The sequence below is a fragment of the Arvicanthis niloticus genome, chromosome 4 (genome assembly GCF_011762505.2).
Source record: "Arvicanthis niloticus isolate mArvNil1 chromosome 4, mArvNil1.pat.X, whole genome shotgun sequence".
Classification (NCBI taxonomy): domain Eukaryota; kingdom Metazoa; phylum Chordata; class Mammalia; order Rodentia; family Muridae; genus Arvicanthis; species Arvicanthis niloticus.
Genome location: NC_047661.1, coordinates 39,001,533 through 39,022,896, shown reverse-complemented (window position 1 = coordinate 39,022,896; position 21,364 = coordinate 39,001,533). Strand labels below are relative to the sequence as shown.

General features: G+C 42.0%; 1 protein-coding gene across 6 annotated transcripts in view; it reads left to right on the top strand.

Annotated features, from left to right (window-relative positions):
* Nbea (neurobeachin) overlaps positions 1 to 20,915 on the top strand; it is a 518,446-nt gene extending 497,531 nt beyond the window's left edge. For all 6 annotated transcript variants that reach the window (XM_076932409.1, XM_076932408.1, XM_076932407.1 and 3 more), the window contains 7 exons: positions 362 to 433; positions 2,565 to 2,720; positions 3,447 to 3,617; positions 13,572 to 13,673; positions 15,302 to 15,498; positions 17,093 to 17,244; positions 19,105 to 20,915. In XM_076932409.1, coding sequence (XP_076788524.1) covers positions 362 to 433; positions 2,565 to 2,720; positions 3,447 to 3,617; positions 13,572 to 13,673; positions 15,302 to 15,498; positions 17,093 to 17,244; positions 19,105 to 19,195 — 941 coding nt within the window. In that variant the 3' untranslated portion in view covers positions 19,196 to 20,915. The remainder of the gene's footprint in view (positions 1 to 361; positions 434 to 2,564; positions 2,721 to 3,446; positions 3,618 to 13,571; positions 13,674 to 15,301; positions 15,499 to 17,092; positions 17,245 to 19,104) is intronic.
* The last annotated feature ends 449 nt before the right edge of the window (positions 20,916 to 21,364 follow it).

Sequence of the window (21,364 nt, the reverse complement as noted above, 5' to 3'; positions counted from 1 at the left end):
CTGCCCTGCCCTGCCCTGCCCTGCCCTGCCCTGCCCTGCCCTGCCCTGCCCTGCCCTGCACTCCAGGCCCACTGGTTGCTTTGTAAGAAATGCTGTGATGCTCTGCTTCTCTGGTTTACCACTCTTCTTGGCTTGCTGCATTACAAGGAAAAACCTAAAGTCCCTGCTATGTGACTTTTTTAGGACTCTTATTAAAACTTCATTGAAAGTCATTAAAAGACGTCATTACAAGTCATGTGCTGGAATTGAGGCAGCCCAGATTTTAAACAAGTGCACATTTTATGTGAGCATCATAAAACAGCCTTTGTTAGGAAATGCTTTTCAGATAGTCTCATGGCAGTTTCTATGCTTACTTCTTCAGGCCTCAGAGGAGCCCCAGGATATTCCTTGGATCAAGCACACCATCTTCCCATCGAGATGGACCCATTAATCGGTAAGCTATTATATCCATTACTTTCTGTGATAAAATACCATGACCAAGGGAAGAAAGAGTTTGTTTTGGCTTATGCTTCTAGAGGGAGAGTTCCTCATGCATAGTAGCAGGCAGCCAGACAGGAAGCTGAGGGGTCACGCCTTCAATCAAATGCAAAACAGAGAGACTAGACAGGAGTCGAAGTAAGGCTGTTAATCCTTAAAGCCAGTGCCCACTAATGTGCTTCTTCCACCAAGGTTCCTAGAGGTTCCTTAACCCACACAAACAACGCCACCAATTGGGGACCAGGTATTCGAATACCTGAGCCTAGGACAGCCATTGCTCATTGAGACCACAGTGGCTAACAAAGATGCATTTTAACACATCAGCTGTCTATGCGTTCGCACCTCATCGTTTGTCTCAGAATGCAGCGGAGTGATACATTACAACAGCAACATAAAAATGACATCAAATTGCCACAAAGGGTTTTGCCAACTTCCACACGCATCCAGGAATGCTTTGCTATCAAACCAATTATTTATGACATTTTCTGGATATTTTAGGAGGTCATGTAAGTTGAATATTAAGCAAATATTTACACAGTGTCCTTTGTTTGAGCCTAAGATATTCTTAACAATTTCATATTATTTAAGGTAAAGAAATTTATAGGGAAATTAATACTGAAAAGCACCTGTAAAAATTACTATTCCCTGGGCTGAACTTGTTTTTTAACATAAAGACACCTGAATTGAGCTACAAGAACTTACATTCATGTGGTCCGTGGCATGCTATACCCCTTGGTTTTGTATCTGTGAGTGGTTTTATGATTATGTTTATTCTCCTAGCTTGTGGAATCATTTCAAAAATTAAACTAAAAGAAACTTTGAAACACTATAAAAAGTGACTCAGTTATGTATAAGCAGTAGTAACTCTGTTCTTCACTTGATTCAGCTTTTATTTTGATCTAACAGACTGGCCTTGGCTTTTTCTTATTCTCATGCCCAACAAGACAGCATTTACATACCTTGCAAAAATACAAGGTTTAGGATTAAGAATATTTCTGAGTCAATGCTTGTTGTTCCTCTGTCTACCAGACACTGACAATGAATCAGTAGCTAGTGTATGACTGGGGGACAGTCTGCTCTGCTCTAGGTGACCAGGCACCAGGTCAGCTCTGCTCTCAGTGACCAAGCACCAGGTCAGCTCTATTCTTGGTGACCAGGCGCCAGGTTTCTCTGCAGCTTTCCAGCAATCCAGGACCTTTGGTTTGCTCTCCCCTTAACAATGTTTCTAAATATCAGTTCTCTCTTACTGCTTACCGTAACTAGGTAATTATTTCCAAGCTTTAGTAGCTAGCTACAAATAGTAGTGCTGTGATTTAGATGGCTTTAGAGCCTGGTGGCAGAGAACTTCCCCATCTGCACTTGATGTTTAAGAATTCAGGAAGGGATTTTGCCTGATGGTGCAAAGTAGGGACAGACTGGCATCCAGACAGGCACTGGGGAATCATAGATGTCTCTGAGTTCCTGACTATATTCATATTTACTCCTGGGGCTGCACAGTGATTCTCTGCCTGTCTCTCTCTCCCCCAATCACTTTCCCATCTCTTTTATTGGTCTCCTCCCCTGCCAACCATGTTGCAAAGGCCTTGTGTTTGTTGACAACCAGGTCTTTAAAGCTACTGACCTGAAGCTCCCTGTGGGCTTCCCACATCACAGCAGCAGCTCCCTGCCAGTGTTCCACATGGATTGAAATGTGCGTGCAGAGTGACAGATGGACCAGACGTTGAGACACTGTTGCATTGTGTGTAAGATTTACCTCCACCTGGTTCTTCCTGGACCTAATGAACTGGAGCATACACACATGTATAAAACCAAATGCATCTAAATACTTTTGATGTTTTAAATTCATTATCTTGGATTCCCTATCTGTTTATTGATGATGAAAGATCTGAAGTTGCTGACATAGTTTTTAAATATATGATATAGCTTGTGAATAATCATTGCTACTAAGGAAATGTATATTCCTGGAGAAAAAAAAAATGTCCAAATCTTAACCGTTGTGCATCAGCAGAAGTCCATTGTTATATCAGTGAAGTGCAACCTATTTTTCTTCCATGAGGGCATAATGAAACTGTTCTGTTTATTTTTAGCAAATAACTCTGGTGTGAACAAGCGACAGATCACAGACCTTGTGGATCAGAGCATCCAGATCAATGCCCACTGCTTTGTAGTCACAGCCGATAATCGCTACATCCTCATCTGTGGGTTTTGGGATAAGAGTTTCAGAGTTTACTCGACAGAAACAGGTAATCTTCACAATGAGGGTTCATTTTCAGTGTTCAAGAGGACCTGAACTGCAACCCAGCAACCACATGAAAGCCTATATGCACCGATGATCCTAGCACTGAGGAGTCAGGCACAGGAAGGTCCCTGGGTGCCCCCAACCATCTAGTCGAGTTGAAGTGGCAAGCTCTAGGTTCTGTGAAAGGGCCTTCTCCAAAACAAGATGGACAGTGACTAAGGAAAACAGCTGATATCACCTTCTGACCTCCACTCATATGTGCACACAGATGCCCAAACACATATATGTACCATGCATACAAGAACCTCACAAAGAGTGCATCCTCTCTAATGTGAAGCTCTGACAGTATAGATTCCATGCTGTGCCAACTCCATGTGGTCAAGGCTTGGTGACCACATTGTAAGCTAGCCAGCTAGTTCAGCCTCAGAAATGAACTACTGCTTTAACTCAGTACTGACCTGAGTTGATACCTTAGTGAAATTGTCATCCTCTCCCCACATTCATATCCAGAATAGAAAGTAAAATTCTCCACTGTCAGGCCCAAATTCTGAAGAGAAAAAACATGGTCACCTCATAAGACCTTTCCTTAAAAATCACCTGTGAGTGGATTTGAATTCTCTCCAAAACTGTGAGGGTCTGTGAATTCTTTCCACAAACTAATAAAATAAAATCAATTCTACTTTTGTAAAGACAATGAGTCTAAGTGACATAACTATCATCTGTGCTGCAGGGAAACTGACGCAGATTGTATTTGGCCACTGGGACGTTGTCACATGCCTGGCCAGGTCCGAGTCCTATATCGGTGGGGACTGCTACATTGTGTCTGGATCTCGGGACGCCACCTTGCTTCTCTGGTACTGGAGTGGGCGGCACCACATCATAGGAGACAACCCCAATAGCAGTAAGTGTTTCCCACAAGGGTCCTTTCAGACAATACATAACTTAAAGGTGTGTTTTTGCTATTGTATTTCTTCATTTTTACAGAATCTGTAAAGAACTTAAAATATGAAAGTTTAACTGGCAAAAAGTAAAAATGAATCATTACTAAGACCTTTGGCCTTCGGAGAATCCCAAGTTGTCTCATAATGACCTCTGACTGATCCCCTCAGCTGTTGTCCCCAACACCCAGATGTCCCCATGCTCTCTCTAGCAGTGAGGCCTAGGTTGTTAAATCTCAGGCTTTCTCTCTGCTAAGTATAATACCTTCCTGAAAATCCAGTAAGCTTTTATTTGAGCCGCAGTCTATTGGCTCACTGATTTCTTCCATGTTGGTGGCCATGTCTGGGATGATCTCTCAAGTCTGTGATTGCCTCTGAAGGAGCTCTGTGTAAGGAGAAAAGACAGTGCATCCTAGAAGTGTACCCTGCCTGGAAGGATCTGGCGTTCACACAGTCCCACAGGCCAGCACTTCTACCAGCACTTGTCAGAGTTATATTTCCAGGGGCTCATCTTAATCAGCCGATGCAGAGATCCTGAGTAACTCTGAGTCCTGCCATTGTAGTATTTGTGAAAGGTTTCCAGCAAAAATTAAGTGACTGAAATGTTAGACAGAATCTGGCCAAGAAATAATGACCACTTTTAATTACCAAGCATCAGTGGTTTGAATGTATGTGTTTCCTGTATAATATGACATAGTTTCTGCGAAGTATTCAAAGTGACGAATGCCTACCTAGGCCAGGCTGCAGTATGTACATCAGTCACACCTTAAATGTACCCAACGCATGGGCTGGGGAATAGTAACAACAGCATATCTAAGAATGGCACATATACAGAGGACAGGACCAGCTGGGCCAGAGATGGGGACTGAGGAGACTATGAGTAGAAGTGGCTAGGATGGAGTCAGTTAGGGATGAAGACAGTTAAAAATAGAAGTGGCTTGGGAAATTAAAGATGGAAGAGGTGGCGTGGGGATGGCTAGGGATGGAGGTGGTTAAGGATGGAGATGTCTGGGTGGAGATGGTTAAGGATATAAATAACTGTGTACATCAGGACTGGTCTTTTAAGTCTCAGGCTTCCTCCAGCTTATGTGTATTTTATCTGGAATGCTACAAAACAGGAGATGGCTGTTAGTATACAGAAACCAAGTCTTTTTAATACAGTACAGAGACTAAAGAAATACATACATTGAAGAAACTGTTCAGTGGACTAGATTGCCAAATGATGTATGAAGTTCATTGTCAGTGTTCGTAGCTAGAGTTGGAAGTGTACAGTATGAACAGTTGAAGGCCTCTAGCCTATGTTGGAGTAGGGCGTGACTGTGACTCAAGGGCTTTCTACCAATTCAGATAATTGTTTGCCAATTCTACATTCTCAATGAACATCTCTCATAAATTCAGTCAAGGTAATATCCTTATGTTCACTTCTAAAGCCGCCCAGTCAACTCTGTGACAGAGTTCGTGGTGTGTGTGTGTGTGTGTGTGTGTGTGTGTGTGTGTGTATGTGTGTACGCACGCAGGGTGGTGGTGGTGGTAGTAGTGGTGGTGGTGGCTGTCACTCCACACGTGAAGTGTTAATATATGTGTTTAGCTAAGCATTCCAGTTTACGTTTCCAAATGTTCTTTATCATTGTAGTACTGCAGCACTCCTTAAAATGTCTAAGCAGCAGCGCTTCGTGTCATCTTACATATACAATGAAAAAAATTAGGCATTATAAGATACAAGAACTTATTAAAGCAACAGAAAAGTGTTTTATACCTAATTAACTAATATCTTCAAAATGAAACTCAGAAGGAATAATCCAAAAAGGGAATCCATAGGGTTAGAGAGATGGATCAGAGGTTAATAGTGTATATGCTCTTGCAGAAGACCCAAATTTGCTTCCAAGCACCCACTTAACAGGAGGCTCACAATCACCTGGAACTCTAGTTCCAGAATAATCTCATGCCTCTGACTTCTGTGGGCAACTGCACTCATATATGTATACCCTACACACACACACACACACACACACACACACACACACACACACACACACATAATTTAAAAAAAAATAACTCTTCTACATGTTGTCATTAGATAAAGAATTAGAAAGAAAACACTAAATTATAGTAACTCTGTGTTGGCTATGCTATTATCTTAGGTGCCTTCAACCCTAAGGATGGAAAGTACTGATCCATCTGCAAAGTTAAATCTAACAATATTTATAACAATTCAAGTCCCTGGTAACAGAAGCTATGTAAATGCTTAATGTTTATGTGAATTAATAAGAATGAAGAATATAATACTTAAGTATTATAAGAATATACTTATTTTTGAAAGCAGTATATTTTAGAGGCATAGTTAGCCTGAACTCCCTATGTAGTCCAGGCTGGCCTCACACTCACAGAGATCTACCTGCCTTTACCTCCCTAATGCTCAGATTAAAGGCATTAATCACACCCTGCATCTGACATGAATGTGAGCATGGGTGTGTGTCTCCCTTTGTTCTCAGTAGAGGAAGGGTTGCTCTTCTAGAAAAAGCAGGAGGAGCAGATACAGTATGGGGTGAACAGGCGATATGTGTTGATGCCTACTTTGTCCCTGGGACTCTATGCAGATTTGAGTACTAGAGTGCTAGACAACAGAAGCCCCAGCCTTCATGAACTAAGACCTGCCTCGTGAGTGAGTAAGTACACTGAGCACTTCCATGACCCAGTAGCTCTGTTAAGTAATGTTAATACCATCAGTACACGAACACATACATAGAACTTCACATCCTGGGTATGGGTTCATGAATTATATTTAAAAACAAACAAAACAACCTTCTGCTTTGTGCCAAATGGATAATCACAAGAGTAAAATCTTTAAATAGGCAACAGTATTTAATATTGGTTGAATTTGATAGTTTTGCGTCCTTCTTTACAGCAGTCCACCCCACGAGACATCTAGGCCTACTTGAGCCACTGAGTCAGCATGTGTGTTAAAGGCAACCACAGCACTCAGTACCTAGACCGCCATACCTGTGAGCTATGGTACTGCCATAGGCATGCAGTCATTATCATCAAACACTGATGATGTGAAAGAAGTGGGGTTTTTTTCTGTCCAGGTAATCTAATCTAGCTACCAAGTCACTCAGGTCAAAGGACCCGGCTGTATGTGTTTTCTGTCTCAAAATGCATTGCCGTTAATACCAAAAAGGTAGTTCTGCCCACAATGGTAACAGTGTGTGGAGTAATGCCCTTGGATATATAGGGTATATATACTAACATAAACTTGAAGGGGAACCCTACACTGGGACAGCATTGCCCAATAGCTGCTCTAGTTTGGGAATTAGCCTACCATAGGCATTGAATTATTTTGTATGGCAGAGAGAACAAACCAGACTCATTCATCAAACCAGCATCCTGGAATGAAGATTTGTGTCTGACTTCACGTAAGCATTGCTGAAGTTTAATCATGAAGTCAAAGGGCCCTGATATATATACTTATTTCTTTTGTACTACCAGTACTATATAATAATGGATGTTTTACTCTACAAAGAAAAGTAAGTAATGTTTGTAGATTTTTAGACAGGTTATAGAAAGGGTAGTTTCATTGTGTCAAATATATTGTTGTGACTAATTTAGACATCTTAGAAAATCTCATACTGTCTTCTTTTTTTTTTTTTTTTTGCCATTTCCTTAACTATGTCACAAAGACAATAGAAATTCGTGAAAAAATAGATTATGACACATATTCCAGACTCTGAAGGAACAGGCTACCTGCTCGTACTGCAGGTCGAATGGTTCTATTCATTAGTGCATTTTATATTGATGAAGATTGTTATTCTTTCACATGGCACTGAACATAGGAAATCATCCTGGAGGTTTACACTAGGTTCCTGGCTAGATAACAGTCTTGCAGAGACATGAGGGACAGGTGCTTTCATCTGAAACAGCCTTACACAAATTCTGAAACTAATTTGGAAGTGATAAAAATTAATTTGCGCACTTTAATTGGAAGCAGCCTCCTGCATGAAAGAACGCAGAGCAGAGCAGGCAATTTGTGCTGGGAGCTGATTGAATTTTTTGTCAGGTAGGTGTCTTGGACTTGGCCGCTTATCCTCCAGAGCCCTTCTTTGCAATATATTACAGCCCATCTCTGACTGGTGAGCTCTAACCAGATCAATGCTATTCCTGTGGAATCCCCAGGGCACAAGTTTCATTGATCTTGGGACTTGACAGCTCTCATTACGTGCTGTAGCTTCCAACAAGATAGTCACAAGAGGAGCGAGTTAACATCGTTGTGTCTTCAGTAGACCCCGAAAACGCATTAGGAACTCAGCTCAAGACCAAATCTGCCTTAAAGAATGCAATTTAAATGTTTATTTTGAGTGATACATACATATGAAAATTTAAAAACCATAGCAATATAAAATCCTGAAAAGGGATTTAGTGCTCATCTTTCAAATCGAATCTACTAGGATCCACTGAGATGGTTATATGCTGTTCTCCTTCAGTTTTAAACCAGATCCTATGCTCATATATAGACACTGTGCAGACTGGGAAAGGAGAAGAGGCTGGAAAGACATTCCCAGCTGTGCACATGCTCCTTCTCTGGACACCTATTGTGTTGGTCTCAGCCTTGGACACTGACTCTCCTATCAGCTGCAGCCTTCCGCCAAACATCTGCCAAACTGACTTCAGCTCTTTGCCACCAGCCTCTTATCTAAAGACAATCCTCAGCCTCCACTGACCAACAACAGTGCGATAAGAGCTAGGGTATGGACAGAGACTGACCAGAGGCAATCTTTAATTATATATATACATATATATATACACACATATATGTATATATGTATACATGTGTGTATATATGTATATATATGTGTGTGTATATATGTATATATATGTGTGTATATATGTATATATAATTAAAGATTATATATGTATATATGTGTGTGTGTATATACATATATATACATACATATACACATATATATACATACATATATACATATATATACACACACACATACATACGTGTGTGTGTGTGTGTGTGTGTGTGTGTGTGTGTGTAGCTTCTTTCTCAACCCCAGGGATCTTATGTAGGATTTAAATACATTAAATTATTTAAATTAGGTGTTAAGGGAAGCATGGTCAGTTTGTAATAACTCTCAGTCACAGGACATTGTGAAACCACATGGACCTGTCCATATTGGACCATCCTAGCTCAGGACAGGAAGGGATGAGGCCATTCTCCATAGTGTCCCATCTCATACCTGGGGACATTTTGGGGCTTGTGACAGAGATAGGACTGATTTTCTCTTGTTCTTTGTCTGTCTTCTCCTTTTATAGGCCTGAGACTTTAAGAAAGGTGTTAAGCTTGTATTGGATATAACATGAAAACTAAGAGTGACTAATTTTTTCTTGGACCTTTGGTTCACAGACTTGGGTATCTGAACAGTGCAGCAAGCAGTCATTCTTATGGCTGTTTTGTAGAAAGGGGCAGGACCAGAAAGATACCAAGTCTTAGACCACTGTGAATGTGTGGTCAGAGACACCCATCATGAGCCATTTGGCATAAGAGCTGAAGTCAGTCAACCTATCAGTCTTAGCTATTCCAGGAAGTTTCTGGTAAATATTTGAAATCACAGAGTCAATGAAATTACTGTAACATTTAATGCTTTACTTTAGAATTTTAAACCACTGTCCTATTTTTATAAGTGTAAGCATGAAAGAAAATGGTTTGTATCTTGATTCTGTAGTGATATTACTCAGGCAAGAAATAAAGTCTTAGTGTTGTATGTCACTGAGGTTCATCCTCTGGTGCTCACAGACCTGAACTGGGAACTGTGGGTGCCAGAGCCTCAGTCTTTGTGCTGACCGTCTCACAAGGCAGCAGGCCATCTTAAGGAGAGCTCTCCTGTCACATCTATGTGCATCAGGGACAGCCTTTTGTGGTTTTCCCCATCTGTTTCAAGGATACTGAAATGACTACTGATAAAGGTGAGATGGACTCTATTTATTTCAAGCCCTTTCTGTTTAGTTTCTAGTGCGTGCTATGAGGACCAGATGGATTTGTTCCTTATCATCCACAGCACTAGAGTGAGACAAGATCCCTCATCCTTGAGGAAATGAGTGGGGAAGGACTGAAGTGCGTGGTCCTCAGAGGGGAGAGCTCACCTGCCCCTCCCTCCATGCCAGGCCCTTTAACCCTGAGCTCCATCCATCAGCTGGGATGTGACAGTGACAGGGTATTACCAAGATCTCGGGTGACTGTTGGGGAGTGTGACATCTGTCCTTGCTAATGAAATATAGGAAAAGCTCTTGTCCTTGCTGCACATTTCCCAACTCAAAAAGCTTTGAAGAACATTTCTTTACTTTCACAGCTGAAGCTGGAGCAGTTTCAAAACAGCAGTGCCCCGAAACAGCCCCACTTAATATCTAGGCTCCACCTCTCTATGCTCTGAGGAGATCACAGTGTAATGGGTCTTTGAAGATGGGTCGTCAAAGAGCTTACTTCCTTGTGGAAAATATATTGCATAAGAAGTTAAAAGTGTTTTTTGTCTCTTTTCCTCAATTCTTTACCATTGAATGGTTGCTTTTTTTATATAAGGGAAATAGCTGTGTGTTTCTAATAGTTTATTAAAGATTTATATTCAGGATTTTTCAGTGTATGAATATCTGCAATATAATGAGAGAGACTAAAAATAGGTCCAGGAGAGAAGGCGCTGTGTGTAAGTGCAGTGACCGAGTGTAAGGGTCTGCGTTTAGACTCCCCAGCACATACTGGGGTGGCCAGGAGTGACCCTGCACATCTATTCTCCAGTACTGGGTGGTCACTGGCCAGGCAGTCTAGCCAAAACATCAAGCTCCACTGAAACACCCTGTCTCAAAACTGAGGTTACAAACAGTAGAAGACACCGGGTGTCTTCTGGCATACAAGTGTGCACACACATCATCTTATTAATACATAATTCTCACTTTAACAAGAAACTCGGAATATCTTAGAAACACAGTTTTTCAGTTGTGTGCATGTTTCAGGCAAGCTCAAGACTGTGAAAGATACCTTAGCATTATTCCAAGCCCATTACAATCAGTCGTCCATAGATTTAGAGCTGACAGCAAACTGGTGTGGGCTACTGTGCCCATCCTCCTGGTCTGCATTTCAGAAATGCATCAAAAGGAGAATGCCTTTTGATAGATCTGAGAAAATTTACCCAACACAGATAGTCTCTAGAGATGCAGAAAATAGTAAGCCCCCCACCCCCTAGTGTCACATCAGTGCCAAAGGGGCGTCCAGGCAGCAGGTGTGCTTGCAGACCCTTGAGCCTTCATGTCTCTGCACCTGCCCCTGTACAGTGAGTGCCAGGGTGTCAGGCCAGGACAGTTCTTAGAAAGAGGAGTGCCAGGATCTAAGGCCAAAACACAGGGCAGTTCTCTGAAAAACAAGAGGGGTGTTGAGGGTTCCCATGTAGACAAGATGGGACTGTGGGGGTGTTCCCCACGCCGAAGAAATTCTCAGAGAAAAGGCAGACAAGGCAACAAGTTCCCAAGCTATGCAATCTATTCCATAAAAACAAAGAAGAAACAGAAAGAAGAAACAGGGAACTTTTAAAAGGATGTGATGCTCTGGATGGGAGAAGGGCGAATTCACAGTTCTACATTTCTTATGCAGGGCTGAGAACAAAGGAATTCATTTTATTTCTTTAATCTTAAACATATAAATACTTAATGTGTAATAAATATTTTAAAATTTTTCTAATTCCAGAAACAAAGGCAAATCTAGCTTTGGTGGAAGAATCAACCTGGTTCTTTTTAAAGAGAGCAAAATTGTCATCAGCATCCCAAAGAACGGAAGAGAGAGTGTCTTCCTCACACCTTGCCAATGTGTTCTTAGGCCCCTGCACCCTAGCTAGAGAAAAACAGTCTTACTCACAATCTTAAAGTAAAATCCACAGGAAAAAAAATTCACAGCATGATTATGACCACAAAGGGATTTCAACTGTGCAACTACCTAAAAGAAGTTTTAATCTCATTGGAATAAATGAAATTTAGTAAAGAATATCATTGAATTTCCTATCCTTAAGGAAATATCTCCTGACCTATTAGAACACAAGTTTTCTAGAATTCTGAAAGAGTTGGTTGCAGTTACACGATCCAGGTTACAGTATGGCTCCTCAAGGTGCAAGAACAATGACTTGTAAAGCTAGAGATATAAGATGAAGCCATTGTGTTCAGATATATGCAAAAGGGTGGCTTCCTGTACCTGTTGTACTCTTTGCTAAGATGGTACTACAGACACCTAAGAACAGCCAATGGCACATGCAGTATGACTTTAGTGTAATTGTTTTAAATCAAGAAGCATGAGTGGAGAGAAGCCACATAGGAACAAGTGTGTTGTTTCTGGAAATCTGGTATCACATGCCATCATTGATATTGCTACCAAATGCTACACGTCCTTGCTTTTGACAGCTCTGGCTCAGCTCCTCCCCAGTGAAGGCAGCCAGGCAGTTGGAGAGCATTCACTGATGAAGATGGGTTCCCACCTACTTTTATTCCTAAGAAGTAGAAACTTGAGACACTTGTCTTTCCTGTACAACTTTGCTCATCTCTTTCTCCTGCTTCCCTCGTGGGTGGTGGATATGAAAGCATGAGATTCAGAAGTGGAAGTCCTCTCTCAAATCCATCTCTTGTCACAGTGGGCACTGGAGAAGGGGCTCAGTGGCCCTACAGAGCCTATGGGACAAACTGTGGACCAGGGCAGTTTCTTAAACCTTCTCTACTCTTGATCCCTTTTCATCCATGACATTTTTCTGCAGCCATAATTATACAGGTGTAGAAAGATGTGTACAAACCAAGCATTTACCCGTAATAAATCATAGATATTTGTTTTAAAACAAGTCTTTGATATATTTGCAATTTCACCATTTATTAAAAGAGGAAGCAAGTTTTCATACTAATGGGATGGGTGTGCTTGTTTTAACATAATGAATTAACTCTTGGTTGAAAACTATGTGCTGAAGGATGTAGAAACTGGTAGACATTTTTCAAAGTCAATAAACATTCCAGTTTTATTGTTCTCAATGCTGAGATTGCCACTTCATACAAGCACACATTACAAAATGGCAGAAGTATGTGTAGTCACTTTCATAAATGGTTGGAAATTCTGTCTGAATCCCAAGTCAGAGATTATGCTTAATGGATCCTTATAAAAAGTTCTGTCTACAACTTCAGGTCACACAGTCTGATACAATCCAATCTAAATGTTTACTGAGTTGATACATGCTGAGAATGACAGTAGGAATCGGTCACAGAACCATCATGTGTCTACAATAGCAGAAAATGTATCTGTGCTGACAGAACTACAGTCCTGAACCTGGGCTTGCCTAGCATCCAAGTCAGGTGTTGCAGGAATGTTCACTAATGTTGTGTGGCTTGAAGGCACACATACTAAAAGAACACACATCTTCAGAACCATACCCACAGTGAGGTGAGCTACCAGCTGCCAGAAACACCACATGCACACTATCACTGGACTCTGAGTTCATTTTTGGACACTATGCATTCAGAAGCCATTTACTGTTGTGCAGTGCTCTGTGTCCCCTGTGTTCATATGTAAGTGGAACTAGAGCCAGGGAGCTGACCTGGCCTCACAGAACAGAGTATGTGACTCCACATAACTGCCACCTCGTTGAGAGGAGAGCCACTGACACTTCTCAGCACTCCCATAGATTGACTCCCTGCTGTCCCAGCAGCCCTGTAGCAGGGACAGGGTTAGACCACCCCCACCCCCCCCCCCACCCCCACCCCCACCCCCCACCCCCCACCCCTCACACAGAAAGGGCAGGCAGAAAGGTAGTGAGTGGCCTGGCTATGTCCTTCCTCATCATTGCTGACTATGTCACCAGGTCTGTACTGGTCTCCAGTGATGCCCTGTGACTGTTTCCTTGTAGGTGACTATCCTGCGCCCAGAGCTGTCCTCACAGGCCATGACCATGAAGTTGTCTGTGTCTCCGTCTGTGCAGAACTCGGACTCGTTATCAGCGGTGCTAAAGGTCAGAAGCCAGAGCTTTCCCATTCTGTCTCCAGGCAGAGAGCAGTTTCTAGCTGGGACTCTTGATTTCTTCCAGCGATTTAGCACAGATAGATGTGGTCTTTGGGTTCTCTACCGATGGCTTAGTTTTATCAAATATTAGGAATATTTTCCAACACTGACACAAAATATGGTTAAAAGTTTATGATGTAGTCACTAGCACTCTAACCCAAACATTGGTAAATTCAACCTTCAATGAATCCATATGATCCAGCCATGAAAAAGGGCATTTAAAGGCAGAGGAGGCATACAGCCAGTGCTTTGGGAATTTGGATTAGGTTATTCTGGCCTTAGGATAGAGCTGACTGTGCAGGGATGGAGAGGAAGGGACAGACCCTGTTTCCTTGTCTTTGTGGAAGAATTGTCATCTGGAGAGGAAACTTAGCTGGCTCTTCTGATGGAAGTTACAGAATTCTATGGGAACTGTAGGCAGAAAGACCAGGAGGGCTGGAGTGTAGAGGCCTAGTCAGAGCTGAGCAGAGGCCTACATACAGCCCAAAAAAGTAAAAGTGGGAATTAACTAACTAATTCATTAATATCAGTGGGAGTTCTTTGAAGTTTCTTTTTTTTGGGGGGGGGTGCTGTCTTATTTTCATTTTTATCAAAGTCTAAGACTCCAGGTGAATAGATTTTGCTGTCAAGAATTGTTCCAAAGCTTTATGGAGAATGAGAAGTCTGAGGACAAGAGACGATGGTCTTTGCATTTTGAGCAAGAAAGTGAGCCTTACACTGCAGGCGCTTCTTCCCTGCAAGTGCTGGCTTGTGCCCTTCCTGCCTGTCTTCACAGACTCCCCATATTAGTCAGGGAGAGGCCAACTACGGTTCGGTACTGACACCTGTCTGTGTGTAAAAAATGGCTATTGAAATCCATTGACAATTGTCAGGGAAAAAGGTATCCACACTTTATCCAGGCTTTGGCCTTTGAGTGAGCAGAGAGGCAAGCACACAATAGAGAGTCATAGTGTTTGTTTCCACTACACTAGTGGAATTTTCATCTTCTCAATATATTGTTCAGAGCCATAAATTTTTCTGAACAAGATAAGTCTCTTTCTGTACCCCTTTATACTTTTGCCCCACTGTTAACTTTAAAAGGCAAAATAATTCTGTAGTCAGAATTACTTGATTAACTTGATTAATTGCACATTTGCATCCTACACATATACTATAGGCAAAGGCAAACCTTGCAGAGACACAGCTAGATTGTGATGCTGAAATCTGATCCAAGTGGAGAAATTCAGCTACTGCTGTCATCACTCTCTTAATGAGAACCTTCCAAAAGCACAGCAGATCAGGCTTCCTGGGCACGGTCTGTACTCACCTGACCTTGGAGTTACAAAGCCTATTGTGATGACTGCTATCTGAGGTGGGGAGTCATTAAAACTTTGGAGCACTTGGGTGCTGCATCACTGTGGGGTGCCAGAGAAGTAAGTGTGTGTGTGTCTGTGTGTGTAGGTGTAGTGAGTGTGTACATGTATGTATGTGTGCATGAGTGCTGTAGCCACAAGCACACCTTTATTGTCTTCATCTTTAACGTGGGGTTTTGGGCTGGTATTGTGTCTAACTGTCTGGCATCTCTGTTCCCCACTGCAGAGGGCCCTTGTCTCGTTCATACCATCACTGGAGACCTGCTAAGGGCCCTGGAGGGACCAGAAAACTGCTTATTTCCACGCCTAATTTCAGTATCTAGTGAAGGCCACTGCATCATATACTATGAGCGAGGACGGTTTAGCAACTTCAGCATCAATGGGAAACTTTTGGCTCAAATGGAGATCAATGATTCCACTAGGGTGAGTACATCTGTGCCGAGCAACAGGAAGCCATGGGAGTCAAAGGTGCTCACGGTAAATGGCGTGGTATAGAGCTTCCCCATCATCTACTTGAACACATGCTGGGACAAACCCAAGATTCCTCAGTCCTGAATATACTCAGCAACGTAGACTCTGGAGATCACAGCTATTTGCCTAGAGGAAAGCATTCTGAGCCCCTCTACAAGCAGCACTCTCAGGACTGTGCTCCCAGGGCGTCCTAGTTAGGATAAAACCCTGTGCCTAAAAGCAACTTGGAAAGGAAAGGGTTTACTTTAACTTGATCCCAGTGCATCATGAAGGGAGGTCAGGAACTGATAGAGACCCAAGAGGACCGCCTGACCAGGGGTGGCCCTGCCCACAATGGTCTGCACACTCCCACCTCAATCACTAATTAAGAAAATGTCCTACAAGGTTCCTACAGCCCAGTCTCATAGAGCCACCTTTTCAGTTAAGATCCCGTCTTCCCAGATATTCTAGGTTTCTGCCAAGCTGACATAAAAATGACCAGGACACACAGCACTACTGAACAAAGATGCCTGTTCTGAGAACCCTGACTACTACAGCTTCAAGTTCCCTATTGCCCTCATTCACTAATGAAATACAATGGCTGGTGCCTCGGTTCTAGGAACTATTGGAAAATATGCTTCTGTTCTTTATGCTAAGTCTCCATTAACCCCTGCAGTTTTACAAAATGTGATGTTCTCACTAGTTCTTCCTGGGTGATACTGGCAACATTCTCATTATAACTTTCATAATTTTATAACTAAATTAATTTTAAATATTTTACTTTAATTTTTAACTATGCTATTTGGGAGTAGCAAGGAGTGTACACACTTGAATTCAGAGACCAGAAAAGGGCATCAGATCCCCTAGATCTGGAGTTCCAGAAAGCTGTGAGCCATGGATACTGGGAACCAAACCTGTGTCCTCTAAAACAGCAGTACACAGTCTAAGCCACCAAGCCGTCTCTCTCTAGCACCTCAAATATTTTATTTTTATGTTACTATTTTCAGTTGGCTTTAATAAAATTCTATGGCTTTGTTAAAAAAAAAAAAAAAAAGGAAAACTTTGATAGATTTCATATTGAAAGCTCTGCAGATTGGACTTTAAGAAACTTGGATAATTGGCCAAATAAGGGGATAATGTTAGCAAGATTGACAGTACTTTCCAGGTCATTGGTTGGTGATCTGTTGGTCTCATGGTAGGTGGGTGGTTGACTATTGGGTTGTTGGTTGTTGGTTGGTGAGCTGATGCCTGGTCATTTGGTGGTTAGTTGGTTGAATATTGTTGGTTGTTTGATGGTTGGCTGGTCGTTGTTTAGGTGGTTGGCATTTGCTTGGCTAGTGGTTGGTTGGTTGATGATTAATTGGTGGTTAGTTGTTTCATGGTTGCTTACCTGATGCTAGGTTGGTTGGTTGGTAGGTAGGTAGGTGGTGGTTGGCCAAAAGTCAGTGGTTGTTTGGTTGACTGATTAAGCCTGCATACACTAGGGCAAATGCTTGACTGATCAGTCATGACCATTGACATGAAACAAATGACGAGATGGTTGGTATCTGCCTTTTTTTTCCTGTAGGCTATTCTCCTGAGCAGCGATGGACAGAACCTGGTGACTGGAGGGGACAATGGTGTGGTAGAGGTCTGGCAGGCCTGTGACTTTAAGCAGCTGTACATTTACCCCGGATGTGATGCTGGCATTAGAGCAATGGATTTATCCCATGACCAAAGGTGAGCCATGTCAAGAGCAATGTGATCATGGGAAAAGGGCAGAAGCTTGCCATTTTCCTGATCTCACCCAGATGGAAGAAAGACAGCACAGACAGGCCAAGCTGGAGACCAGTTAGAACCTTAAAGAAGGCCCAGTTTTTCAACTATCAGAAATGTTTCTTGAAAGAATTTTGGCTTTGATATATTTTAAGCATTAACACATATAATAAATACAACAAAGCATTTTTACAGTATAATAGAATGGTACAAAGGACATCAAGAAAAACAGCATGCTGGACTAATCTGTAAAGTACTTACTGTTTAAGTATGAAGACCCACGTTCAGCTCTCAGAATCCACATAAAGATGCCAGTCATAGTGTGCACAGTTGTAACCTCTGCCTTGTGGAGTTAAGGCATGCTGATCCCTAGGGCTTGTGGATCAGCCAGCCTAGCCTAGCGCATGGGCTCATCTCAAGAACAACAGAGTGTCTGAGGAATGAAACCCAAAGTAGTTTTCTGGCCTACACATGCATGCACGCATGTGTGCGTGTACACACACATACACACACACACACACACACACACACACACACACATACCATGAAGGAAAGAGAAAGACAATGTGGCTTGATGCATTCTGGGGAGTAAATGTTTTTAAGGAAAGCTTATGGTTACCATTGGAGTAGACCAGTAAGTAGGTTTGGCTTACTTCCTAGTTATTTGTATGTGCATGAGTGGTTTTTAAATGTGTTTCAAATGTCTCAAGTAGATTAAATATTCTTCTTTTCATTCACATGCTTTTTGCAAATATCTGTTACCAATATTATAACTAAAGTATCCTACAAAGTGCTAAGGGTACATAATGAAGTGACCCAGCACGTGTAACCCTAACCTAATTGCATGCCAGGGGAGAGCAGGACCAGAACACTTGGAAGAGATGATTGGCCACGTGGGAGGCCACGTGAGGAGGAGACATTTGTCAGGCTGGGTCAGAGAGAGCCATAGTAGTGTAAGAAAGGTGCTAACCAACTTCACATTTCCATTTGAATGCCATTATTAATTTTGATTATGTATCCTGTGCAGAGCAATGCTGTATTACAACAGTTCATGCACAGGAAATATCACTTATAAACACATAATGGAGAAGTCTGTACAGGACACATTTGTCTGATGATGGGCTGAGTTAATGGCTAAACACACTTAAGAATGTCATGAGTCTTAAACTTGGTCATTGGTAGTGAACCACCCCAGAGAAAGGAGCTTCTGATTGGTTTAGGAGGCACAAGCAAGAGAGGACAATGATAATCTCATCTGCAAGGTGACAATGACTCAGGATGGATGTACTAAGTCTGAAGGTTTTATACCACCTACTGCTGTACAGTAGCTAAGCTATGTAACAGAAAAAAACGCAATTGGCACCTGAGACTTCAGAAAGACTTGTGGTTCCGATATCCACATGTGTGGTGGATGCTAACATTTCTCTCTCTTTGATTCATATAACCATGGCCAGGTTACATAGTGAGCAGGTAAGCGGTGGAGTGGTTGAAGTACACTATGGAAAAAAAAAAAAAAAAGCCAGAATTCCACAGAAAAGCCCGGGCTTATCCCAGAGGAGTAGATGGATAGACCATGAAAATGATAGCTGAGAAGCAACAGACCCTGAGTCACACTAGAATGCATGGTTTGATAGACTTGACTTGTGCTCTCCAGCAGGACTCTCCACTAGCTCAGCAGTTCTTAGCAGAAGTGAGAGGAAATGCTCGACCTCTCTCAGTGAACACAGTTAAGACTTGGGGCCATCTGAGATAAGGCCAGTGTCGGCATAAAGTGGCAAGTGCATTCTGTTTTCCTGTGTCTTTTCACCATCTCTGCTTTTCCAGGACTCTGATCACTGGCATGGCTTCCGGCAGCATTGTAGCTTTTAATATAGATTTTAATCGGTGGCATTATGAGCATCAGAACAGGTACTGAAGAGAAGCAGCAGAAGCCGCGTTCAAGTGAGAGCACAAGTGCTCTGGAAAGGCAGTATCTGGTGGGGACGCTGGTCCACATCGGCCTGTTTGTACATCCATCCCACCCAGCAGTGGCTGAATATCATAGTCGGGAGCCATTTCACCCTGTTTTTCCAGGACTGAACACCAGCTGCTGTCAAGCAAGCTTATATCATGTAAATTATCTGAATTAGGAGACGTTTTGGTAATTATTTCATATATCGCCGTTTATTGAGAAAAGGTTGTAGGAAGCCTAACAAGAGACTTTTGACAATTCTGAGGAACCTTGTGCCCAGTTGTTACAAAGTTTAAGCTTCGAACCTAACCTGCATCCCATTTCCAGCCTCTTTTCAAGCTGAGAAAAAAAAAAAAAAAAAACAAAAAAAAACCCACGTTTGATACTTTGTACATCATATGCATCTTATTTAAAGGGATACTTTTGTAAAAGTGAAACCTTGTATAAAGAAAGAGCAGCCTTTGTTAATTTACTGTGGAGTTACAACCTGCATGCTCCCTACTCCCCCACGTCTTGACGGAACAGGTACTTTCAAGCTAGGAAACGGAGAGAACACAGCTTGTTCAAAAGGGTTGAATTTGGGCTCAATCCATAATTTTTGACATTTTCACTAAAATATGGTTTGCACTTTTTAATCTAAAATCATCCCTTCTAAGTGAAGTTTGCTCATATAGCATTTGGATACTAAGCCATTATTTGCCGCTGCTGGTACTTATACAAAGAGAATTTAGCCCTGCCCTTTAGGACCTGAAAATGCAACAGAAAGGGGGCGTGGGTATGAGGGCCTGGTTTCTACTGTGTGTAAATTGGAGTCGCTATCATTAGTCCCATTGCATTGACTTCCCAGCACCTGGACATCTCCCCTGGTGTCAGCCCACTGGCTCCATGTCTACATGTTGGGAGTATCAGGATGCTAACAGTTCCCCCTCTTTGGTTCTGAAATAGCCTAGTTTAATAATGAGTCAGACCATATTACAACAAAAACAAACGTCCCTTTCTTTCCTTGTGAGATTCTTACCTAAAGCCACACTCCTAGCCTAAGGCACTTCATCTTTACAATATAAAATGATGGCTCTCAAATGATGTTTCCATCCATTGTCCCGATCCAGCTATCACCAGGGGTCTATACATTTTCTTCATGTTTCTTCTTTGTATATTTGGTGACTGTATTGTCATAGATGTACATATCGTGTCGGTAGGGCTATGAGGCATGTTACAGGAATGTAATTTTCTCAGAATTTACACTCATTTGCAGTCATTTATTTCAAAAGATAAAACAGAATAATGGGTTCTTTGTATTGGCACTTTGCACCAGAAGCATATCATTATTTATTGCTGTGATTACTTATCTGTCATCCACCTTGTACTAGAAAGTTTTAGCACTGAATTATTCCTTCTTCATTGTTGTTTGTATTTATGAAATTCTGAAATTATGGGGAATCAGTGTACTGATTATGTTATTCATCACCAGGCTGTGAGCAATATCTTGAGTTTGTAGCTTAGAGTTGGGAAGGCACTGAACATCTGGAAGCAAGGTCATTTCATCTTGAGACCATGGTGAAATATTTTGGATATATAAATTCCTTAAGCTATTGTAACCATGTTTTATTGCAAAGATGTAAAATATGCCAGATGTGTGTGAGTTGGAAATCAAAAAAGAAAAATAAAATATGCAAAGAATTCACTGATTGCCTCACACGTCACTGGACGCCTTGGCGACACACACTCCTTATGCTGCTGCCTCTTGAATTTGAAGAGTCAGCATTGCCTCATGTGAGGGCCTCACATGCAGAACCATGAACAGAACTGTCATAAAGCCAGCCTTCTTGTCCATTGTCAGGAACGTGGGCCACAGAGGACACCAACCATGTGATAAAGGAAATACCTTCTTAAGTGAGAATTATCACATAATGGCATTTTTATCTGAAAAACACACTTTTCAGTGTTTGTCATCAAGCAGGAGTGACTTAGGCAAGGACTGAGGCCCAGAGCAGCTAAGCAGCTGCGGGCCACAGCAAGGTAGGTGACAGGCAGGTAAAGCTGCCATCTGTATTCCTGTAATAGACAAGACAGGGCCAGTGGAACCCCAAGAAAGACTGGTCCTCTCCCCATCCTCCCCCAAAAGGCAGAAAC